This window comes from Phymastichus coffea, unplaced genomic scaffold, assembly GCF_024137745.1.
Source record: "Phymastichus coffea isolate CEN01 unplaced genomic scaffold, Cenicafe_Pcof_1.1 PCOF00084, whole genome shotgun sequence".
NCBI classification, from domain to species: Eukaryota; Metazoa; Arthropoda; class Insecta; order Hymenoptera; family Eulophidae; genus Phymastichus; species Phymastichus coffea.
Window position 1 is genome coordinate 458,030 of NW_026706895.1, and position 25,664 is coordinate 483,693.

General features: G+C 31.9%; 3 protein-coding genes across 6 annotated transcripts; 1 reads left to right on the plus strand and 2 right to left on the minus strand.

Moving 5' to 3' along the window:
* Positions 1-53: 53 nt before the first annotated feature.
* On the minus strand, positions 54-13,017 carry LOC131668843 (uncharacterized). Of its 3 annotated transcripts, XR_009302316.1 has the most exons (7): positions 12,615-13,017; positions 2,660-2,775; positions 2,112-2,429; positions 1,796-2,011; positions 1,230-1,598; positions 174-722; positions 54-86 (listed from the first exon to the last, which is right to left on the minus strand). XR_009302316.1 is itself a non-coding variant. In XM_058943304.1 (5 exons), exons 2-5 carry the CDS (start codon positions 2,732-2,734, stop codon positions 1,296-1,298), a joined length of 912 nt encoding a protein of 303 aa, XP_058799287.1. In that variant the 5' UTR covers positions 2,735-2,775; positions 12,615-13,016; the 3' UTR covers positions 761-1,295. The 3 variants fall into 3 exon arrangements, 2 of the variants coding, with proteins under 2 accessions (XP_058799287.1, XP_058799288.1); XM_058943304.1 differs by lacking the exons at positions 54-86; positions 174-722 and having other exon boundaries at positions 761-1,598; positions 12,615-13,016; XM_058943305.1 differs by lacking the exons at positions 54-86; positions 174-722; positions 12,615-13,017 and adding an exon at positions 3,922-4,025 and having other exon boundaries at positions 761-1,598.
* Positions 3,038-6,558, plus strand: LOC131668860 (uncharacterized). The gene is made up of 5 exons (XM_058943331.1): positions 3,038-3,114; positions 3,211-3,567; positions 3,652-3,738; positions 3,813-4,098; positions 6,439-6,558. The coding sequence occupies exons 1-5, from the start codon at positions 3,038-3,040 to the stop codon at positions 6,556-6,558; spliced, it is 927 nt and encodes a 308-aa protein (XP_058799314.1).
* A 1,940-nt stretch (positions 13,018-14,957) lies between the features above and the next one.
* LOC131668821 (uncharacterized) lies at positions 14,958-21,324 on the minus strand. 2 transcript variants are annotated; one of them, XM_058943272.1, is made up of 11 exons: positions 21,111-21,324; positions 20,845-21,003; positions 20,581-20,778; positions 20,391-20,510; positions 19,828-19,945; positions 19,614-19,737; positions 19,379-19,514; positions 19,103-19,198; positions 17,780-18,159; positions 17,387-17,583; positions 14,958-17,311 (listed from the first exon to the last, which is right to left on the minus strand). In XM_058943272.1, exons 1-11 carry the CDS (start codon positions 21,112-21,114, stop codon positions 17,005-17,007), a joined length of 1,839 nt encoding a protein of 612 aa, XP_058799255.1. In that variant the 5' UTR covers positions 21,115-21,324; the 3' UTR covers positions 14,958-17,004. The 2 variants fall into 2 exon arrangements, with proteins under 2 accessions (XP_058799255.1, XP_058799256.1); XM_058943273.1 differs by lacking the exon at positions 19,103-19,198.
* Positions 21,325-25,664: the final 4,340 nt, after the last annotated feature.

Genomic DNA, 25,664 nt, shown 5'->3' on the forward strand with positions numbered 1-25,664 from the left:
ATGTACGCTCAATTTTGTTATTCCAATTTATCATTCCTTATAGTCGTTCTGAACGAATTTATAGTTCCTTTAATACTGCTCTGCATCTATAAGAAATTATAAAAGATGATTATGTGATCAGAGGATGATGAAAAACATCTTTTGCTCATTAAAAAAAATTATTTTCTTATTACCTGATACTGATCAGTTCGAGTTTCTGGGATATCATTTAATCGCTGAAGTACATCATTTATTTCGTTAATTAGCACCACATAACTTCTCAAAATCATTAAATCCTCGCTAATTGTCTCTGGATCTTTGTGACAACTATATTTTTTGTTCTCTTTTGACCAATTTAAAGCTAGTTTGCACATTTTCAAGCGCTCATTTAGTATTGAGCAAAGTTAGGTAAACTATATATTATGACCGAGGTGACACTTAAGATACGTCAACATATTGAATATGTCACTGTACTTTATTATTGCTGATGGGCACTTTTTTCAATTTTTGCGTCATTGAACGATAAGTGAAAAAAATGCTATAGTATAACCGTTCCATGAAAATGTACGTTTATTCGGCGCCATTTATAGAAATTTTCTAGTTGAGAATGAACTATCAATTTTACAATTTAATGATGTTGTGGAGTTGCAAAAGATTCGAAATATTTAGGTGATGCACTTTCTGTTTCTTTTTCTCTGACACCCTTTTTTTGTACGTGAAGGTGCTACAATCATCTATGAAAACTTTGACATAAATCAAAACGAAAATATTTCATGTTTTATAATTGTGTAATTTAATAATTTAATAAAAATAAACGAAGTGTGAGCGCTACAATTTGAGCACGAATTGTAATTTTACATAACAAAACATACATTGAAAACTATATTTTAGTTTATTTTCTGTTCGTAATTTTAACCCTGCGAGAACTTTGAAACTACATAATATTCAATTATACGTATTAACTTTACATTAATTAATTTTATGCACTGCTAAAGTTTTCAAAGCCCTATAAGCTTTAATTTCAAATAGAAAATAAATCAAGATAATAATCGGTCTTTGATAAATTACTATTATAATTATAGATATTACAATAATTATTTAATAACAACATACTGGAACGCAAACTTTTACAATTATAATTAAAAACGTTATTTTAACACATCAGAATAAAAATCAAATAGCAATGGCGGCAGCGTAATGATTTGACGTAATGAAATAATCTAGATTATGAGGTTAAACTTTCTTGTTACCTTAATTATTGGATTATAACAACTCAATATTCTAATAATCATCATTTTGCTCTGTTGCTTTAGCATTTACTCCGGTATTTTTGTCAATATCTTACTAACTTCTTCCAACAGCACGTCATGAGATAATTTAAAATGTGGAAATTCATTCGCGAGTGCTTCTACTTCTTTAGGGTATACTTTTTCAATCTTAGTCAATGTATCCGATATATTCGTCTGGCACATTTCTAAACGTATTAATAAATAACGCCGTGCGTTCTTGTAAGGTAAATGATCCTGTAACTTTTCAGACATATCTTTCAACACATTTAAGTTATCATCGTAATACCTCATTTCTTTTGGAAATGTTTCTAGTAATATTGGAGGCACTGGCTATAAAAGAAGAAAATTATTTAATTTGAGTCAATAGCGTTAATTCTTTATACCAGCTAGATATTTATAAAATTTATAGGGGTTATGCTACAAATTATAATTGAAAATAATATATTCGAAAATAAATTGAAAAGGAGAGCTAGATTTTAATTTTTTTAATAATGTGAAATAATGATCATGAGATAACTTTTGCTTACCTTAATTGTCTTTAAAAGCTTCTTTATCGCAAAGATTTGTTCATATAGCACATCTTCTGAATTCACGTCACAATCGCTTTTTTTACCTGACGCTACTTTGTTTTGGGAATTGGTGGAAGCCTGCGGGGCAGTAATGGTTTCTATGCGTATCTTGTCTAAATACTGCGTTCTCCATCTTTTAGCTTCATTTACCGCTTCATCAATTACACTCTCTAGCTTGAAAAAAATACACATAGCAATTGTTATCGTTCGGTTACAGTATAACAACTTACAATTCAGATTAACTGATATCTAAAATGAATATATTTCTAATTACCTCGTAATCGTCAGGTTTTTTTTCCCCGTTGTTTCCGAACAGTTTCTTAAGATAAAATGCCACATTCATTTCATTAAACAACAATGCTAGTGATATCTCTAATTCTTGAAGCTCTTTACTAGTCGTCATTTCTCTATAAAACCCTTTCTTCTGTTTATATCTAAATTTCCTTAGCGCGTCTCCGAGTATTGACAAGTACAAACGCATTTCTCGAATACAACGTGGCGAATTTGTCAATATGTTCAATGAGGCATTTATAATTTCATTCCGATGGTTCATTTCTGTCGGCCACGTTTTTATAAGTATCGGTGCCACTGGCTGTAAATAAATATTGCATTTATGTGTGCGTGTGTGTGTGTGTGTGTGTGTGTATAACGAAACGTTACTCTGAATGACGACTAAGATCAAAGTCAATAGCTATTTTTCTACACGAACTTTCATTCAACATTTTTGAATTATAGTCAATATCTGTATCACATCAAAATGGAAATACTATTTGTCACAAAATAATATAGAAGACGAATTATAAAACAAAACTGACTAGTTACCTTAATATGCGGCAAAACCTGCACGAACTCAAGAGGTTTTTTTTCATTTATAATACTGTCACCAAAATGAGCCATGATGACAAATGCAGCCTGACCTTAGTTGTCTTGTACTGTTTCTATTATTAAAAAACATTTATATTAGTAATATTATTTAATCGGTATAGGGCTTCGAGCATATATACTACTGGAGGTAGCGTTCAAGCGGTCGAGCGCGTTACCAGTCGAAGAGAGAGATAGCATATATGGGAGGATATGCTATCTCTCTCTAGTCGCACGTGATTGGCTGCCTATATTTACTTTGGAAAAAGTCGTCTACCGCAAATCTAACAGTTGATAAATATTTTGTTAAATGGTTTTTTGTGTACGTAAATATAAAAGATGGTTAAAAAGTGCTGCATTCCCAACTGCAGATTGCAGAAAGATGATCCTGACTGTTTAAATTTGAATTTCTTTCGGTAAGTTAAATACGTAATATATATGTATTTTGTGGTTAGTTTCGAGGAAGGGCTCGAGTTTGTCGTTGTTTTTACTTTTGTTTGTATATTTTTTAGAGTACCGAAAGATGAGGATTCACGAAATGAATGGGCTAATAGCATAAAAAAGTATTTTAAGACTGAAATAGAATTTAAAATATATTCTTATGTTTGTGCTATGCACTTTGAACCGTCATGTTTCAACTATGGAGGTTTATCTAAAGTAGTAAGGCTTAAAAAGGGGACATGTCCAACGAAATTTGGAAAAGCGGAGCAAAATAAACCAATACAAAGTTCATCAGATACAAATAATTGTGATTTACTTAGTAACGAAATAGATTTTTCCTCAAAAGTGAGTATGGTTCCATCATCTACAAGTTCAACGAATGATGCCAGCATCACTAAAGACCTTTATGAAAACAATTTTGATACAAGGTATGGTTTACTTTTCAAATCAGTTTCTTTATCTGTATTCAAATATGATAATTTATCTTGGGGTGATATGATTCTTTGTTTCAGACAATTAGATGATTGTCAGTTACCAAACGTAGAAGATAATTATATGGATCCAGAGCAAGTTGCGATAGAAAGTGATGTAAATAGGAGGTAATACTTAGAATAAAGATTCATTCATTTACATAATAGTAGTATAAATTATACTAATACATGATTATTTAAAGTTTTTCAGATTCAAGTAATGTTGTTCAAAAGGGAGACATTGAAAGAAATACTTTTAGGAAATCAATAGTTAACGTAAATTTAAATTTAATAGACTTAAAAAATACTAACATTGTACGAAGATTATTGGAGAATGCACAGTCAGAGGTTAGACGTTTACGTAGACAGAGAAGAGTCCAGTCAATGAGATTACATCGTGCAAATAGAAAAGTGAAAAGTAGTAACTCGCTGATTTTTCATGTGAGGCAACGCAATTTAATATCTGAAAAGGTTTCAGAAGTCTTAAAAGTAAGTACGAAAGGCGACAACAGTTTATAAAATTATTATTATTCCTTACTTATGTCAGCATAGATTTAAACTCATGCGTTATTAGTACCTAATTTGTATATTATAAGCCAAATTATATCAGTTAAGATTATATCATTTAGGAAATGAATTTATGTATATTAACTATTGTTATTAGTTTATTGTTATTAACTTTAGTTTGTAGTCTATTGTTATTAACTTTAGTTTTAGCCCGCAGGGCCAAAAGTACGCACTTTACGCGCCGTATGCAAAAAATATAATTTTTATATAAATCATTAAAAAATGTATTATATATGTATAAAATAAATCAAAATCTTTCTGAAAATATAATATAAATATATGCATACAGTACACATGATTATTCGTTAATACTAAAAAATCTCATTAATTTTACATGATTATATCTAATTAATTTATAAGTTGTTCCACTATAAATTTCATTACAATTAATTGTACAAAATGTTAAATTAAAACTACTATACATATTTTATAACAATAGATATATAATACATTTTTTAATGATTTATATAAAAATTATATTTTTTGCATACGGCGCGTAAAGTGCGTACTTTTGGCCCTGCGGGCTAAAACTAAAGTACGCATTTTCGTACGCTCCTCGTGCAAAAAAATAGTATATGCACCACGGGAGTAAAAAAAGAAAGCCTCGGATTGCATGTAATTGTCACACGAGCCGAAGGCATTCTTTACTTTTACTCCCTAGGTGCATAATGTACTATTATACTACTGATTATAAAATATTTATATATTTATCACCAAATAAAAATTATACATATACTAAAAAAACATTAATATGAAAAACGTGCATAGACTGCCCGTCAATCACTTTTGCCATGCTTACCTCAAAATTAGGCAAACTTGAAAGTTTTGTATCTCGGTCGGAAATCATCGTATCACAAAAAACCGCAGGGCAGTTTAAAGGTAATTGCAAAAGCTTCTATTTAAGACGTGCAGAGACTTAAAAATGAAAATATGTGTTTTTTAGAGTAAAAAAACTGATTAAAAAAATTTCAATTTTTTTAACCTCGACTTAAATCAATGTCAATTTAGAACCAGGCGGTGGAGTGCAAATCGACAATTTGGAGTGCAAAGTAGTATAAATAAATTCTTTTTTATTTTTATTATTTTTTCAAATTATATTTAACAGAAAATATTAATTATTATATAAATAAATTTATACTACTCATTTAGTGATTTACTACGCCCCTAGACATTTTAAAACTAAGCGTAAAAAAAAAGTTAAATTCCTTTATTTTTTTAATGCGCTAAAAAACCGAAAAAAATTTTTTTCTTTATTTCTTTATTTTGACTTTATTTTCGTATTCTTGGACACAAAATGAAACTTTTTTCTCCTTGGCATTTTTTTCCAAAACGTACGCAAATCGAAGTAATAGAGGATTGAAAAAAGGTTATTTTTTTACAAAAAACGCCATAACTCGGTTAAAAAACATCGGATAGAACCCCGCGGGGGCTAATTTTAAAGGGAATGACATTACCCTCCGAACCCCTCCGGTCGATTTGCACTCCACCGCCTGGTTCTAAATTGGCATTGATTTAAGTCGAGGTTAAAAAAATTTTTTTAATCAGTTTTTTAATCTAAAAAACATATTTTCATTTTTAAGTCTCTGCACGTCTTAAATAGAAGCTTTTGCAATTACCTTTAAACTGCCCTGCGGTTTTTTGTGATACGATGATTTCCGACCGAGATACAAAACTTTCAAGTTTACCTAATTTTGAGGTAAGCATGGCAAAAGTCATTGACGGGCAGTGTATTTCTTTTACCACTTTTCCCTGAAAAAAATTGTAAATAAAAATGTTAACACTAATAAGCAATAAAGTTTTATTGTTAGTTTGAACTCTACTAATTTTTTATAATATATTTCTGTTAAAAAGATAAAAAGTTATATTTATTCTGTTTATTTTAATTAGTTAATATCTAATTTTAAACTAAATCAATCTTTTTAAATAAATAATTTAAAATTCAGGAAATTTATATAATTTTGATTGTTGTTAATAATGATATAGGTAAATTACAAGTACATACGTTTTTATAATCTGATGTTGATTTTTTTATTAATAAAAGTATACATACTTTTTACATTTTTAAAGTAAAAGGTATTTTTATCAGTGATGTTAATATTCTGTGTGTAATTACGAGATTTACTAAATTAAATTCGAGTCCAAAAGCTGACTTACGATTGCAATTATTTTCTTTTATATTTCGATGCATAAATATAATACTTATTGAAAATTTAATTTATTTATAGTTACAAATGAATTTCAGTTTGCAAATTGTTATTTTAGGATACCTTACCACCACAAGCAAGCGATATATTAAAATGCTTACTGAAAAAAAAAAAAACAAAAACGATCTTTACGATCATTTGCTACAACATTGCACTTTTACTCACCAAAAGCGTATAATTATGTCCAAAGAACTTTCATAAACTGTTTACCTCATCCTCTTACAATTGGAAAATGGTACAAAAATATTGATTCTACCACTGGTATAAATAAAGCAAGTTTCGAGACAATAAAAAAAAAGTTAATCTTATGAAAGATTCAAATAGAAATAAACCAGTGTTTTGTAATCTAGTTATGGATGAAATGAGCGTGAGGAAAGCTGTAGAGATTATAAATGATAAAGAATAAGGATATATATACGTCGGAGATAATTTAGATGGAATTGATGTACCTGAAGCAGAAAATGTTCTAATTATTATGATTGTCTGCGAAAACGGAAAATTCAAAATTCCTGTCTCCTATTATTTTATAAAATCCTTAACTGGAGAAAAATCAAACATAATACTAGAAAATGTAAGAGCTTTGCACGATACAGGCATTACTATAACATCATTAACATTTGATGGTTTACATTCTAACACAATAATGTGCAATGTATTGGGAGCTAAAAAATATTTGAAAACTGATGATAAATATTTTTTCCCACATCCTGTTACGCAAAAAGAAATATATATTATTTATGATGGATGTCATATGCTCAAATTAATTATAAATGCCTTAGCTAGCGGTGAAGATATGTATGATGCCGAAGAGATTATATCTTGGACATTCATATCCGATCTTCTAGATTTTCAGGAAATGAATGGGCTACATGCAGCAAATAAATTAAGGAAAGAGCATATTAAATGGGAAGAAAATAAAATGAATGTGCGAATAGCTGCTCAAACACTAAGTAAAAGTGTAAGTCTTCTTTTTTAAAAGAAGATTTAAAAATACCACAATTTGAAAATGCTGCTGGAACTGCTAAATTTTGTAATTTTATAAAAGACGCATTTGACATTCTAAATTCGAGAGAGTTGTATCATACAGATGAGTACAAAAGAAGTATATCTGAAAATAACATTGAAGATATTGCAAAAAGCATAAATGAGATTACCTATATTGAAAATTTAAAATACTTTGATGGGACCTTAGTCATTAATTCGCGTAAAAAAACTGGATTTCAAGGAATAATTTGTTCCCTAAAAATATTATTAACATTTATAAAACTTATTTTAAGACTAATAAGTTTTATTTATTAACGTATAAGTTATCTCAGGACCATCTCGAAGTATTTTTTAGTGCAGTACGAAACAAGGGTGGTAACAATAACGCATCCAACTTGCTACCAATTTGTTAATATTGTTAAGAAGTTGCTAATTCATGCTGATGTAAAAGAGTCTCAGCATGCGAATAGTATTTCTGTAGATAATACAGAAATTTTAAAGATCTCACCTGAAATATGTAAAAGTTTTAAGAAGAGCTTATCTGACAAGATTATTGATAATAACTATACAGATGTTGATGTTGGAAATTATTCACTAAGCTGTGATAATTTTTACGGTTCTGGAACTAATAAGTTATATATAGATAACGTTGTTGCGTACGTAGCTGGCTTCATAGTTAGAACGATTTTAAGACGCATGAAATGTTTTCAATGTCCATTGTTATTAACAGATGAAAGTAGTTATTTATCTTTAGTGGATAAAAAAAATCGTGAAAGTTTAATCAAACCGTCTGAAGATATAATTAAGGTGTGTCAAATTCTCGAAAAGAATTTCAGATTATGTTATAAATCTACCAAAGTTATTTTTAAGCAAATGTGTTTTGATATGACATGCAAAATACCAAAGAATTTATTACCAATTAATCATACGGAAAACCCAAAGCTGCACAGATTGTATTTACTTAAATATATAATTCTTAAGTATTTAAAAATTCAAATTAAACATCGCGAACTACAAAGGAAACAAGCTGCAAAGAAGATAAGAAGAAATTTTACTAAATTAATTCTATTTAAAAATCAGTGACTTAAAAATTTAAAATGTAATATTTATTATATTTTGAAAACTGATTAATTTTTTCTTTACATATTTAACTTATTTTTGTTCTTACAATATGACGTGTATGTATGTGTATATATATATATATATATATATATATATATATATGGGTCATTCTAATACTTCTCGTCAAAACCGTGCGCACGGGGTCAACCGATTTTGACGCCAATTTTTTTCTAGATTTCATATGTCAAAATATGACGTCTTGAATTTTTTCAGATTTTTTTAAGCAGATCTAGGGTCCCTAGATTTTTTCAAAGTCCCTAAATCGACCAAAAATCGGTCAAAAAATGGCCATTTTCAAAGTGTCATAGAATCGTCAATTTTGAAGCTACAGTAACGGGCGAGAGCTCATTCTCTTTTTCTTTTTAAGAGCTTTCCATTGGTATATTTCAAAATAAGTTTATGTGACCCGGAAGTAGCTAAACGGCCAGGAACGTAAAGCACATTTTATTCGATTTCCTCTTATCTTTAAAGCTCTGTAAAATTGTCAATTTTGAATATTTTTCATCGCACAAGACACCATTTTTTTGGTCTTTTCAAGACAAAAAAAAACAAGTCTTCATACGTAAGAAAATGTTCAAAATTGACGGAGATACTGCCCTTCCAAGTTTGCAATTTTAGCAAAAAACGCATTTTTTGCGATTTTTGAGTGCAGTTTTCAATACGTTTACCTATTTCTTTTGAGCTAAAAATTTCAGGAAATGTTCCAGAAGTGTTCAGAAATAGGGGGAAAAAAGTTCCGTAATTGGCATCGGGCTCCATCAAACGATAAATGGCATGTATTTTCATCAATTTTTTTATGTTTTTCTTCTATTCTTAAATAATTATGGAATCCTAAAAAAAAAATTTTTTCCTCTTTTCTTTGTCAATTACATTGCAAATGTTTTTCTGGTTATCGATATTTATAATATTTGGTTTTAGAAAGATAATTTAATTTGACCAGACATATATTAAGTTATGCAAAAAAAAACATTCAATTGATGTATACGGTAACTAAAATATTTTAAAATATTTAATGAATCAAAAAATTTGGAAATCGTCTTCGTCAAATTAGTGAAATATCAATTAGATTTTGATAAAAATTCGAACATCACATCATTTGTAATATCAGAAAAATGTTCAATTTCTACATGTATTTATGAATGCTCAAAAATAATATATGTACAATTTAAAAAAAAAGAGATGTCAAACCGCAAATTAAAAAAAAATATATTGACACTAACACTCTTATGTATATTATCCTCTATCTGTTAAATAATTTTGGAATCCTGAGTATTTTTTTTCATTATAAGTGTGTAAGTATAGCAAATTGATATTTAAAGGATCGCACATTTATAATAATCATTTTTCTGAGTCCGAAACAGTTGTCATTTTTGATCCATCAGAGGGCGACACGAGGTAATGAAGTAGCGAATAGGATCACTAGACGCTTCTGCGTTTATTTTATATTCGTTGCTAGCATGCAGCTTCTCTGTCTAAACCGTGTTTTTACTTGTGTTCTACCGTTGCATTCATTGTTTACTTGACTTCGTATTTAATTTCTGTATAAGTTAACTTGTACTTTTTCACCCTTGTTCTTGTCAATCATATTTATTGTAGAATTTTTTTCAGTTTTAAGGGCCATCCCATCCTCTTCATTAAATTAACTTAAAAGATTAAAAACCATTGTTGACGTTTCGCAAATCATTTATTGCCACTTCAGAATTATATATTTTATTTACACATTGTAGTAAAGTTTTTTATGATGATAGTTTAATAACATAATGTTCGTAAATATTGCAAGTAATTGTTAAGAAGTACATGTTTATTAAAGTGTACGACAGATTCATAACGGTACATAGAACGAATCTGTCGTACATTTTAATAAACATGTACTTCTTAACAATTACTTGCAATATTTACGAACATTATGTTATTAAACTATCATCATAAAAAACTTTACTACAATGTGTAAATAAAATATATAATTCTGAAGTGGCAATAAATGATTTGCGAAACGTCAACAATGGTTTTTAATCTTTTAAGTTAATTTAATGAAGAGGATGGGATGGCCCTTAAAACTGAAAAAAATTCTACAATAAATATGATTGACAAGAACAAGGGTGAAAAAGTACAAGTTAACTTATACAGAAATTAAATACGAAGTCAAGTAAACAATGAATGCAACGGTAGAACACAAGTAAAAACACGGTTTAGACAGAGAAGCTGCATGCTAGCAACGAATATAAAATAAACGCAGAAGCGTCTAGTGATCCTATTCGCTACTTCATTACCTCGTGTCGCCCTCTGATGGATCAAAAATGACAACTGTTTCGGACTCAGAAAAATGATTATTATAAATGTGCGATCCTTTAAATATCAATTTGCTATACTTACACACTTATAATGAAAAAAAATACTCAGGATTCCAAAATTATTTAACAGATAGAGGATAATATACATAAGAGTGTTAGTGTCAATATATTTTTTTTTAATTTGCGGTTTGACATCTCTTTTTTTTTAAATTGTACATATATTATTTTTGAGCATTCATAAATACATGTAGAAATTGAACATTTTTCTGATATTACAAATGATGTGATGTTCGAATTTTTATCAAAATCTAATTGATATTTCACTAATTTGACGAAGACGATTTCCAAATTTTTTGATTCATTAAATATTTTAAAATATTTTAGTTACCGTATACATCAATTGAATGTTTTTTTTTGCATAACTTAATATATGTCTGGTCAAATTAAATTATCTTTCTAAAACCAAATATTATAAATATCGATAACCAGAAAAACATTTGCAATGTAATTGACAAAGAAAAGAGGAAAAAATTTTTTTTTTAGGATTCCATAATTATTTAAGAATAGAAGAAAAACATAAAAAAATTGATGAAAATACATGCCATTTATCGTTTGATGGAGCCCGATGCCAATTACGGAACTTTTTTCCCCCTATTTCTGAACACTTCTGGAACATTTCCTGAAATTTTTAGCTCAAAAGAAATAGGTAAACGTATTGAAAACTGCACTCAAAAATCGCAAAAAATGCGTTTTTTGCTAAAATTGCAAACTTGGAAGGGCAGTATCTCCGTCAATTTTGAACATTTTCTTACGTATGAAGACTTGTTTTTTTTTGTCTTGAAAAGACCAAAAAAATGGTGTCTTGTGCGATGAAAAATATTCAAAATTGACAATTTTACAGAGCTTTAAAGATAAGAGGAAATCGAATAAAATGTGCTTTACGTTCCTGGCCGTTTAGCTACTTCCGGGTCACATAAACTTATTTTGAAATATACCAATGGAAAGCTCTTAAAAAGAAAAAGAGAATGAGCTCTCGCCCGTTACTGTAGCTTCAAAATTGACGATTCTATGACACTTTGAAAATGGCCATTTTTTGACCGATTTTTGGTCGATTTAGGGACTTTGAAAAAATCTAGGGACCCTAGATCTGCTTAAAAAAATCTGAAAAAATTCAAGACGTCATATTTTGACATATGAAATCTAGAAAAAAATTGGCGTCAAAATCGGTTGACCCCGTGCGCACGGTTTTGACGAGAAGTATTAGAATGACCCATATATATATATATATATATATATATATATATATATATATATATATATATATATATATATATATATATTACCTATGTAAAAGTGATCTTTAAAAATCCACCAAAACTATACTTAATAAAGGACTTAAACAACTTGCTAAAATAAAAATTCATGATCATTTTTATAATAACATTTAATTTACGCAATATACTGCCTCGCTTGCTATTTGAGCACGTAGGCTAGCCAGACAGCCAATCACGTGCGACTAGAGAGAGATAGCATATCCTCCCATACATGCTATCTCTCTCTTTAACTGGTAACGCGCTTTGCCGCTTGAATGCTACCTCCAGTAGTATATGCTCGAAGGTATAGGGTAATCCGTACGTGACTCTCTTTAACGCAAATTCTTCATTTCCGCGTATTTTTTTTCGCTTAATTTTAAATCTGGCGTTAGCAGATTCTTCATAAAACAGCAGAACAGAAGTTATCTAGCGTATGAATTTTTTGGCAGATGGACGACGTTAAAAGAATGAAGTTGAAATGAAAGAAAGAGAGTGTAACGATGACTGTTGTCTTCTTTACTCACACTTGTTTTAACAACGTTGCGCAATGTTGATTGATGACAATTATCCAAATTTGGGATGAAATCAAAGAATGGCGGCTCAAGACGGACGCACAAGCTAGTTGTTTGGCAGCGTTGATTTTTCAATCGAGCAAACGTACAAATCGGTCAAGCCAAAGCTATGTCGATGGCCAAAACACTTTGTTCAATGCACGTACACTACAATTCTGTTTACGTATTTATCGAATCACTGATAGTATATAAATTTAGTTGAATATTTGGTATTTTCAACATGACCACCTCTGGATCATTCGAAAGACTGGCAGCTCGACGTCATTTACTGTAGCATCTAGCGTCTCTTGCATAGTGATGGTAGGAGAAGAGGGAAAACGGAAAATGGATAGTCTAGACTAATAGCCAAAATGCCGTCATTATAGTTTTCTTTTGTAAGTCAGTTTGGGTTAGAGAGGACATTGTGGATAACTGGCGCTCGAAAATTTCAGGTTTTGGTAAGTCGTTTCTTGAAGTTAGTATTTAAAAAGAACTTGTCTTCACATTTCAAATTAACGCTACGCGACTTGATTTATTAATATTTTTGATTGTAATAATTTTATATTTAATCATACATTTTGATACTAGCGCGAGAAATCGACTTTAGCTTGGTACAGTGGACGTTTGCGGCAGAGCGTAAGCGAAGAGAAAGAGGCCACGCGAGAGACAAATTCACTACAATTCTTCAAAACAATTCTTGCACTAGTATAAAATACGAAATACGTACTATATTCCCTTCAAGCTAAGGGCTTAGGATTTTTTATAACGGTGAAATGCTACCTTCTTTTTTTAATTTTGAAAAAGGAGAAAGTTGTATTCGACATGAATTATTTTTTACGTATATTCGCACATGTTTTTGAAACGGTTCATTTGATTTCGATGGGGGTAGACTCATTTGAATGGGCTTAAGGATATATAATAGCGAATAGGTTCCCTTTTACCAATGAATTAATTAAAGCATGGCTTTACGAATGATTACAAAAAAATGAAGTTGGAGGCGACATTTTTTTGGAAAAATTATTTGCCTTTTTATTAAGTCTTCAATTTTATTCCTTAAATTATTCTGATAGCCACTCACTTGTTACACACCTCAATTAATCCAATTCTATTTCAATTTATTATTATTATTATTATTTAAACACAGTTCCGAAAATGATACTTAATATATAATTTCTATTTTTCTTACTAAATTTTCGAAAATAAAAACTAGTTGATATCGAATTTTAATAATCCATTTTTAAAAATACACATTTATCGGTTTTTATTTCATTAAACAAATTACTATCGTTGTTTTAAAACTCAACTGTTTTAGCTTCATGATGCTTAAATACATTATTGACTTCAAATAAATTTGAGTATTTCAAATCTTTATGCAGTGTCATAATCCCAAAGAATGTAACCGACGTTTAAGAAAATTAATCAACAAAGTAAATTGTGAAATTCTTAAGGTAAAATTCAACAAATATATCGTACAACAAAAATTAAACTTTCATTAAAAAAATGTCGTGATATTATTAGATCCATAAGTTTTTTGAGAGTTGCAACAGTGAAAACTCATTAATTTGCCACAACCCGAGCAAATCCGAGAAGAAACAGATTATTAACGCAATTAAAAGCAACTCGTCAGCATCTTGTACTCTGATTGAGGAATTAAAAATGCACAGAACAGAAGTGAAGTATCTAATGAATGCTTTTGATAAACTCATGCAGAAGTGGAATAAATTGCAAATTCTTCAGAAAAAACAAGCGATCGAGGCAAATAATTATTAACAGAATTCTTTAATTCTCTAAAAAAACTAAAAATATTCAATTATAGGTTGAAAAATTACACTGTTGCATTCAAAATGAATTATTACCGATGATTAAAAGTCGTACAAACGAAAAACACTTCGTTGATTGGAAGAAAATTCAAGAGCAGGAAAATTATGAGTTAGAAAAGACTTTTGAAAAGCTTACATCGGAATTTCAATCGATAGCCAAAGAATATGATGATTTATCTAAACGCATTGCCAAACGTCCGAATGATATATCAGATGAAATGGATCGCGATAAAATGTTATTTAGCCTCGTTATACGATATATACAAAAGGCCTTTATGATACGAGCTAAACTTGAATCTAAAGACATCAACGTAAGTTTCAAGAAAATTTATTTACTAGAATTATTTTACCACTTCAATCTTGCAGTTTCTAGATTATGCTTGTCCTAATTCAAATGACGATTATGATGATTCGGAATATTGTTGCTGCAGTACAACAGATTCTAACTAAAGGTGCAGTAAATAAATTCAATACACAACTCACTTCTATCATGCTTTGATGAAACGTTTATTTGGGAACGGACTTAACGGCTCTGACACATTTTTCAGAGTGTAAAGTACGTTTTTGATTTATCTATATAATAAATAATATAAATTGTATACATATATTTTTTCCATTTTTCTGTCGGAATACGTAACAGCAATATATTATGTATGTATTATGTATCATGTACGTGTCTTCGAAAGTACTCTACAAAATAGCTTATATGGAATCGCGTTGAAGCGCGCTCTTATACCCGCAGTTAAGCTCTCGTGACCGTAATCAAATGCGGCTTTCCGTTTTGATCCACTTCTCCTTTTCAAGTTCGACAATCTTGTTGATTAAGGTACGTTTACCGGTTAATGGACCGTAATTGCCGACGAGTACACGTTTCTCACACCAACGCCGTTACTTTGATCTCGAGTTTATTCTACTTTTTTCTGGAATACGATTCTTTTTTTGCGCTAACCGTAAAACTCCAAACTGACTAACGGAAAATGGAAATGGAAAAAAATTGGCCTGCGAAAAGTATACTCGACGGCATAGCGACTAGATTAGCATGACAAGATCCGAAGTTCAAGGGCGAGAACAGGTTAATAGATTTGATTATCCGCCTAGGTTTGGTCTATAGCTATACGGAGACGGAATCTTTGGAATCTTGTGTGCGTGTGTCTACATCGTATATTATAATCTGTTCGATTAATCAATGAGATGGAAGCGTCGACGCTCCGAATATAGATTATTACGTTATTTTATTTTTGTATTTGAACATTTATTTAAAGAAACCTAATAACATTGTTTTTAGCATAAATGAAGCAAGGAAGAAGTTTGATTATATAAATTACTCTTCAAAGAACGTTCGTGACGTGTATAATTATGCGTTTACAAGCAAAAGCTCAAAATAGGAATATTAGCAAAATGATTTTTTTTAAAGCGTAAGAAGCTTTGTAACGTGGACCTTGCTACGTTCAAACATGAATTATACTATAAGTAGATTGGCACTGATTGCCTGATCGATATTTCTTTGTTTTAATACCATAAATACATACGTTATTCTTACATTAAAATTATTAGCGTTACAATAAATAAATAAATTGAATTATAATAGTTAGAAATTAGAATTTAAATGCTAAATATTATATCACATGCTATAACCCGGAAAAACAACAAGTACGAAGAAGCGAGGACTGATGATTGCTGTTTAAGCGTTTGTCGTGCAATATAAATTAAAAAATTGCGAGTTAGATAAGTTGATGCGTATACAATATTATATTTTGCTTGAAAATCTGTTATAAATACTATATAATTTATTATTTAAAAAACATTCTCTATAAAAGACTGCAATATTCGGCACCAGTTGAAATACTGAAGGACGTACTGCTACTAAATGATGAATCGCACAAGAATTAATGAATGTGATATCGCTTTTAATATATAACTTCATAAATTCATCCTACGCGCAGTAGAACTTGCCAATTACGTCCATACTTATATTGATACGGAAATACAAACTTCGATTATAAAGTCAGTACAAACAACAAACGTCACAGGCGTATTATAAAAGTACAAATCAATTAAAAAAGAATAAAAAAAATACTTTAAACTTATACCACGGTATAAAAGAAAATATAGAGAAATACGAATCAACGATTGGATCGTTAGATTCACATGTCAATTTTCTTAAATAGAAGACGAAACCTATCTACATGATGAAACTACAACAAGAGGAGAAAGTCTTTTGAAACTCTGCTATTATACTGACAGCACAGCTGTCATACTTTTAAATAGAAGCTTTTGATCTGAATCTTTTACAAGTTTTTCTTTTTTTGTCTTCTGATTTTAGTACGGATTATTTCAATATGAATCGAATTCATAAAGTCCAAATCGAAAGACTAATGTTTTGATATTTATTTTGTTTTATTGCTTAAGATTTTGATATGGATCGAAATCACATCACGTATCTATAGCCTCTAAAAAATACACTCCGACTTCTAAGAAAAACTATGGAATTCAGATCAAAAGCCTAATTACTATTATAATTATCATCGACGAACACAGACGTTTTACTTTTTGTACGGAGAAGGCGGATCCATAGCGCAGATCATGGCTTTGACAACACTGGCAGCAGCGAGTGAAGCATAAGGCTGCCATTCCTTACCACGAGAACCGTCTTTGTAATCAGAGATGCCGCGTACTACGGCAAAGCTATCACGACAATTACCGAGGATACTGTCGACAACAGCGTCCATTTCTGCGTCGAAGGCTAAGATACCAAAACGACTGGCGAATTTTTGACGTAGTTGATCGTCGCGAGCGATACGACGACCTGATGCTACTGGAGCCAAGTGAATTTGTGGGCAACCGTCGTTTCTTAAAAGAAAAAAAATTTGGTAACGATAAATAAACAATAAAATTCACAAATTACGAGACAAAAAAAGCACTTACCTCACATAAGCGGCATCGCTCTTGGGCGCGCTTGGATGAGCAACTTCAATGACATCGCGTTCACCGATATTCATGTATAGTTTGTCGGAGTCGGCTGGCGGTGCTTCGAAATTATGCTCGGATTGCGTGGCAAGTTTCTTTGTACCCTCACGCATGTGACTCTGCCACGGTAGATTGAATCCATCGCTTGCATTAACCTACCGAGAAAAAAAACAATTGTACAACGAGTAAAAATAGTCACTTTTTTCCACGAGAGACTTATGTAGAAAAAGAATTTCTACCTTCATTCGAGAATTGAACATGAATTACGTAAACTTATAAAATTATGTTGCAAGCTGACTCACTTATTAAACATTCACCAATCGAAAATTGAATATCGTGATCAATTCTTACCTGTTTCTTCAAATTGGCGGCGATATCTTGTAGTCCAAGATTACTCGGGCAATACTCCTTAGTCTCGAACTGATAACTACCATCTTCACTAGATTTAGCACTCTCACAGTACATGTATACGAATTTGTTATTCAATCTCGTTGGATATGAAACAACAACGTCACCAAGTCTCACGTGTTTCTTGTAATCAGTGTAATGTGGCACACCACCACCAACACCCACGAGAAATACATAATCAACTTTTTGAAAAATACCAAGTAGTCTGGTTGTTGTATTTCCAGCTGCTGTCATAGCTTCGCGTGTGTGTCCAACCGTTGGTAGTTTCGTACAGACAATACGATGTGCTCCGATATCACCGAGTGTGTAGACGTTCGATTCGCCTGGAAAAATCAGAGGATTCATAGAATTTCTTTCGAGAGGAAAAATGTGGAATGGGAAACGAAAACACAAACACACGCGTGTTTAGTAATGAATGGGTTCCCTTCACCATCTCAGAAGCTTCCTGCGTATATTCCCAAAAGCATGACAATGACACGCGCGCGGTGAGAGCTGTCTCTTGTTATGAGATTGAATTGAAAGGAGACTTTCTTTTGTGTTCTGCCTTTTTTCTAATTGGTCTTTTGTACGCCTATACAACGCGGTGCGGTTTGACCACTTCTATGTAATGATAGTATGGAGAGATAAAAAGTGAACTTAGTTTATAAACTTTTCTATTGATTTGTGAAGTATAAGTAAATTGATTTTCCATACACATTTCTAAGAGAAGAAAATCTACGTGCTCGCAGCATAATATGAAATTAGGCTTGAACATAATTGTTTAAATATTGTGTCTTAATTTTTAGTTTCACGTGCAAACTATACTCAAAAAAGCTTCGTTTACGTAAGCTTTTTTTCTGGCGTGATATTTATTCTGTCGACTACCAGTCAGGTTAGCGAGTTTTTACGAACTTCTTAAGTTGCTTACATTGAAAACTAAAAATAGTTTATACGTATAAGACAACTACGTGCTCCAATTAAAAAAAACTATTTACTTTCACTCTGAAAACAAAAACAAGTATAACTTAATTGCCTGAAAAAATCCAAGTCTCCTTTCAAAACATCACAAAAAATAACAAATAAGCGTGAATCCCGTAGCTAGCAACTCTATAAATCAAAGCAGTTTTCGCAACCAAATGCATTGTCTGACGGTCAAAGGTGCAAACAATAAGCACAAATAAATAAATGTTGAGAAAACGACACGTATAAAAAGAAGCTGATTGAGCTCAAATCTTTTATGAAAGATAAAACGCGTTGTTGCGCATTCAACGCTCACATAATCTTTACCAAAACGGATACGTCGAGTCGGATGTGGGTGTTGGATTGTCGTGTAAGAGATTTTGAGAGAATTAGTCAGCGAGTTTTCTACATCATTTTCGTATCCTAATAACAATAGAAGAGAAAGGATCCCCCATACATCGTCATTATCAAGAACAAAAGATCGATTATACATCGTTAGGAAAAAAAAAGAAAAGATAAAAACAGAAATTAGCTCGTTAAAATACTTATCACTTTCAATTTGATCAATTTCAAGAAAAAATGTAATATCGATAATTTACTCACCGACGGTAGTGTATCGAACAAACGTCTCTTTGTTTTCAATCATCGAGTCAACGGCCAATTTTTCGCAGTACTGAGCCGTAATTATAGCTATGGTCGGTTGCTTTGCACTTGCCATTGTTGGCATTTGCTTGACAACCTGAACCAAAAAAAAATGTTCAATGCTCTATTATAGTTGAAGCGTAAACATTTTTTGCTCATTTTTCTTTTCGTTATGCGATATAAACATTATAATTACCTGGACTTGAGTATCTTGATGAACGACTCGGGTAAAGGCACCGTTATCCATCGCAACGACCAAGCCTTTCTTTTGTAACTCGGATAATTTTTCTGCGACTGTGTCGGCGTCCCAACCATGATTTCTGAATTCATAAATAAGCAATGAAAACATGTCACAATATAATGAAGTAAATTTTCAAGAAAGTATTGTTTATTTTTCATTCAATACTTACTCAACTAAATCGTGAATAGTAAGTGGATTTGGATAAGCAGACTCGATCAATTCTAATATCTTTTCCGCAGTGAGCTCAACAATCTGCGGGCCACCCAAAATAGTCTCATCAGTAGACACTGAAAAAAATCAAAGGTATGAACAAATACATGTATTTGAGTTGGCACAGTAATTAAACTATAGATCGCGCTGAAAGTGCAATTACGTCACCGCGTCTAAAAAACCGCATTAAAAGTTGCCTGAAGACACCGGAAGAAACCAGTTTCATCAATTATCTTTAAGAGTGGAAAAGAGATAATGATGGAAATAGTTTATGATATTCATTATTAATAATAGCTTTTAATAGTAAAATTATTCTAGGAAAATTTTGCTGTGGGAGACAATAATGTCTATCTCTCATAATGTTGCATATGACCTATATATCCTAATTCAATTTCTTGCTTTAACTGTTTGATCAATATTGTTATGGAAACTTTTCTACCTCAGTCAATCTTCCTTAAGAAGTTTTCACACAGCTGATTGTTTTGGCCTTCAAAAAAATTAGAAAAGAAAAGAAATACTCACATGGCCTAATTGGCAATTCTATAGGTTCTTCAATCTGTTTCAATTCAATCTCAATGCGTTCAATGCCAGGATACTTATGTTGTACCAGTTTCATAATTTTTTTGATAAATCCAACATAGTCTGAAAATAACAAATTGATACAATTTGAAAAATCAAATTTTCATATGAAAGGCAATGACTTGGAACATACCTCTAGGAAACTCTTGCGGACTCACAAGTTCTCTGAAAAATTCTTGTGCTACAGTTGGCTGTGTTTCAGTCGACAGGTTGTCATTGAACCAGAAGTTCAAGGTTCTCTGCTCCTGTGTATGCTTGCCACTTTGTGCACTAACAAGGAATACTTTAAATTGGAGAGACAATTGTGCTGGTTTCTCAACTCCATTTGTAGCTAAAGAAAAAAATAACGCAGCCTGAAAACCTCAATTCTACTGAAGGAACATGAATCCAATCTCACCAGTCATCTGCTTGTTAATAACAATTCCTTTATGATCACCCCCAGCAACATGAACATCCTTCTGATCCCCATTAGCAACAGTCTCCTGTCTTTTTCTCTCAATGATCAAAGTAGTAGAATTAGCAGTTTTGCATTTAGGTGTCATAACGATTTGCTCCGCTATAATCGTGATAAGAAAAAAGTCACACGTGAAGGCCTAACAATGACTAAACTACCTCTTCAATATCAAGGCTAAATTGATAACGAGATATCACACTTAGACTTACCCATGTTGCTTGATGTTTCTTGATGTGCGCGCGAGTCACTTAGATGCTAATAATATTTCGACAGTTGTAAGCAACCCCCTATGTGTATAACATGCAGCAGCCGCTCCCTCATAAACAAAGCACATGCACACACTTGCGCAGAGGGCTTTTTTCCTTCGATGCAGCTGCCTGCGGCCTGCGCACTGACGACACCACGAGAGAAAACGAACTACTGCCAAACGGAGCAGAAAACGTACAAACGCGCGGCGCGCTCTGAGCGCGAAACACACGGAGACCCGCGATACCAGTGACATCTACGCCAATAGCGCTCTTCTCTGATCTCTGACGCATTCACGCATGCATCACCCGAATTTCATGATTCAATGCTTATTTATATACCTAGAGATTTTCTAGAATTATAGGGGTACAAAAAATGTATCTGGAAGTATGTACATTGTGTATCTGTTTGTGTATCTGCACCTTCTACCATTCTTTTCCTTTTAGTCGAGGATGAGAATCTAGGAATGACTCGGATGTTGGCGATGCGTGAAGCGAACCGATTTCATTGAAATGAAAAGCACCGTGTTATCGATACATTTTTATTGTAAATGAATACCGAATCTTTATATATTGAGAGGTAATTAATTCTTGCAAATGAACATTTAATTATTACACGTAGTTAATCTTCATCGCTTCGTCATTATGGATACAAAAAAGACTTTAGATAAAAATAACGCGAAGTATTCCGAGAAGATTGTATTATAATGAACTACGGATTCCGTTGTTGTTTCAAAGCGTGATTAATAGTTGTTGATTAGTATTTATCACAAGTTTGTAGTGACGAAAGAGGATGTACAAAGTTCTATTCGTATATAAACAAAATTACGTTTGTGTAACAAAAAACTGTAGTTTGTAGAAAATATGCAAGAGAATGCGAATACTTTTGCACGTGCATTCCAACGTTCGAACAGCTCGCATGCTCAAGCTTATCGCGAAAGATCCATTGATATGACAACGGCTAAACTTTTAATTGCGCTTGTAAATAATAAAATCAAGCATCGCGTACACATCCGCGACGTAACAGGAAATCCGCGAAACACGTAACGAGATAAGAGCCATCGTACGCATGCGGAGCCAAATGCTCGCGAAAAGCATATTGTGTAATTTCAAGCATTCCAGACAGTATAGCCTAAAGGGATTACACCTTCGTCGTGGCGAAGCAATAACAACGCGTACATAGCGATGGATCGATGAATCGCTGTGTCGACCGATAGGCAAGAATACAGCACGCCCAGGGCCAATCAACTATTATTTCATTGCTATCAATTTCGTTCCATTTATTCCTGCTTGATCCCGTTGATACTCATGAAGATGTCGTTCGGAGTTTCATATTTTTTTTCTTGCTCGCTTTACTTTCACGGCTAAACAGCTGTTAATGCGATCTTATAAGCTCGTATATCCTCGTGTTGCGTGGCCGTAAAAGGATGAGTCACGGCGAAAATAAAGACACCGCGCGCATCGGCGTCTATATTGTGACGTGTTTTCATCGCTGACGTTCGAAAATTTTTCACGGCGAGAGAAAGCGATCGTCCGGCTTTTCGGTGCCGTGAGAGAAAAGCACGCTTCCAAGGCGCGCTGCGCAAGACGCGCCAGCTCTATAGAGCTCGTTCGTACGAAAACAAAGATTTGCTTTAAGAAACCGCTGGTGCGTCAATCGACGGGATAAACGTGCCATTCTCTCTACATTATTAATATAATCGAATATCCCATCGTATCGTATATTTTGTGTAAATTAATGCACGATACACCGAGATATCAATGCTCGAAGATTCTTATGCATATATGTACATTCCTGATCTAGCACAGACGACGAGACATCCCGAAAGAAATTTTCTTATTAAAGACAAATTTTAAATAGATAGTCTTTGAATCGGATTACCAACAAAATGAACGAAACTCCGTTTATTCATCATAAATTTATTTCAATTTTCATAGTCATGATTTTTAACCTATTTATCGTAATTTTATCATTTCTATCTTGAATACGTCGACAACGAAAAAAAAAAATCAACTGTAGCTGACAAAATGGCCACAAAGACAACGACGTTGGTCGGTCATTGACAAGCAAGATCAGCCAGCCGTGACAATGCTCTCGTAAATCAAGAACACCAGAGAATCGCACGACGACAATGACAACAAAGGAAGATGAAGAAGAGGCCATCGAGAAAAGCGCGATTAAGCAACACATCGAGCGAGCGCCGTCAGCTTTTTGCTATCGCGACGAGGAGACGACCAAAATGAAAGTCCATAACACCTCGAGGCGATCAATTGATTCTGCTTCCGTCGCGATGTCACTCCCCCCGTGTCAACACGGTGTTTATTGGATTGCACGTCTGACGCTGTGATTGCCACACTACAGTACATACATGAAACCTTAAAAAGTTATTTAAAAGCTTTTCTGTAAGTTACTATATGGGTCGTGTATAATAATTTGATTTGGAGCTATCGCATGTTTTTATTCAATTTTCCAGCTCGAAAAAAGAAATCAACTTTTTCTCTCTACGAAGAAATTCATAAAAATTTAAACAATTATTACGGCTGACACATTTATTAACTATTTTGTGGAAAGAGCTAAAGAAATCAAGATGCAAGAAAATACAATAAGAAAATATAATCGTATTTCAAGACCATACTTTGTAATGCTTATTATTTATTTTAAATTTCACTATAATTTGTAATAAGAAAAATAACTTATTAAAATTCATTGTATACTGCTATATGACTTTTTTTACGACGTTGGATCTAAATTTAAGATGTACGAAATTTACAAGGTGTAACGTTGAAGTGAAATGACTAGAATTTCGTACGTTTGACACGTTTGGATAAATCACATTACGAAGCCTTGGTAATTAAAAGTTTTATATTATTGGATTTATCATTTAACATAAATATGTTATATACAATAACATATTCTTTGAACGTGTTAAAAAACGTGATATAGAATGTAAATGCTGTGAATTGTTCATATAGTTATCATTGAAAAATATAATTATTTAACATCAGCAAACTTTGGTTAATCAACCATAAAAAAAGTGTATAGTGAGATACTCTTACTACTATATTTGAATTGTTACTCTAGTATTACATATATGTAACATTCCTTATCAATTAGAAAGTTTTTTAGAAAAGCAAATATCTAATCAAATCAATTATAGTGTTTTAAAACGATTTCCTCAAAAAATTAAACCATTATACAACAGCTTTTTTCTGAAAATAAAATTATAGACATCTATACGATATTATAATATGCAATATATTCTTCCTACATATAAAAATATTGTTGTTATTGTTATTATGACATCAAGAACTACGACCACTTAGAACACGTACACTCGTACCTGTACGCATATTAGTCTTGGTTCCTTATAGTCATGAGTAAGTATAGACCCACCTCCCCTACAATTTTTTAAAATAGTGCAGAAAGAGAAAGTTTTACACGCATCATGACTGGACCTGTTCTTGTCATAAACTTATCTTCCATTTTTGGCAATTCTTTAATGAATGTTTCTGAAATAGTACTTTTACTAAGGAGGCGCCATATTTTCCAATCTCGAGTACAAAAGTCGTAAAAGCGCAACAGCTTTTTTAAAAAATTTGGACTCACTGCTAGAGTGTTCACTACATGTCTAGATGTAAGGTCACTCTTATCCCCTAATAAAATAGCGTCCTCTATCTGGCAAGTGACCTAACAAGAACAGCAGGTACACTGCTCAATTAACAACCTACCTACATTTTTATCTTTATTAACCAATTTTTGTTACTGCTCATTAACCAGACGTTGCTGATGTTAAATAATTATATTTTCTAATAATAGCTAAATGAATAATCATGGAAAAGTTGATTATAAATATCTGCATAAAAAATAAAATTAAAGTAAAACGGTGATACTTACGGATAGTAGATTGCAATAAAAACAATTTTATAGCCATTATTGAAAGCTACTCTACTTCCAGATTAGCTTTCAATTAATAGATCGATATAAAATTTTATGATTGCCTTGTTACAAATTTTGGCTTTCTAAATACTTGACTGTACTGATAGCTCTTACGTTATAGTATTTCATACTTTTCCGTCCCACATATTATGCTTCTGAAATTATGTATCTTTTTCAAACGTTATACCACGATATGCTAAGTTATATATGATATATATCAAAGTGAAATACTGGTGCAAAAGTATTTTTAAGGTTGTAGCGCCACAGATTAAATTTGCATTTTAATATGATTAAAGAATTCCATTTCATTTAAATTATTAACGTAAATTAATCAATTTACAACTTTCCAAGCCAGCTCGAATAAAATTTTCAACAACTATCTATAAGTACTTTCTGGTTCCGTTAATTAAATTTTCGTCTTATAATTGACAGTAGTAATGAGCTAGAACAGTTTTTGCACTGGCTAAAAGAAAAGAGGAATAACAGTGATATTTGTAAATACATTGTCAATAGCTTTATAGAAAAATTATATTCACATAGAATAAACAATTTGCTTGACGGTTTTCTTAATGATGCAAACT

Coding starts and splice junctions, on each gene's coding strand:
- LOC131668843 (XM_058943304.1), bottom strand. CDS start 2,734: ATGGCTCATTTTGGTGACAGTATTATAAATGAAAAAAAACCTCTTGAG. Junction 2,012..2,111: donor AAAAACCTGACGATTACGAG/GTAATTAGAAAT, acceptor ATTTTTTTCAAG/CTAGAGAGTGTAATTGATGA. Junction 1,599..1,795: donor AGCTTTTAAAGACAATTAAG/GTAAGCAAAAGT, acceptor CTTCTTTTATAG/CCAGTGCCTCCAATATTACT.
- LOC131668860 (XM_058943331.1), top strand. CDS start 3,038: ATGGTTAAAAAGTGCTGCATTCCCAACTGCAGATTGCAGAAAGATGAT. Junction 3,568..3,651: donor GAAAACAATTTTGATACAAG/GTATGGTTTACT, acceptor TCTTTGTTTCAG/ACAATTAGATGATTGTCAGT. Junction 3,739..3,812: donor GAAAGTGATGTAAATAGGAG/GTAATACTTAGA, acceptor GATTATTTAAAG/TTTTTCAGATTCAAGTAATG.
- LOC131668821 (XM_058943272.1), bottom strand. Junction 19,199..19,378: donor TGTTCGATACACTACCGTCG/GTGAGTAAATTA, acceptor TATTGTTATTAG/GATACGAAAATGATGTAGAA. Junction 17,584..17,779: donor CCGCCAATTTGAAGAAACAG/GTAAGAATTGAT, acceptor TTTTCTCGGTAG/GTTAATGCAAGCGATGGATT.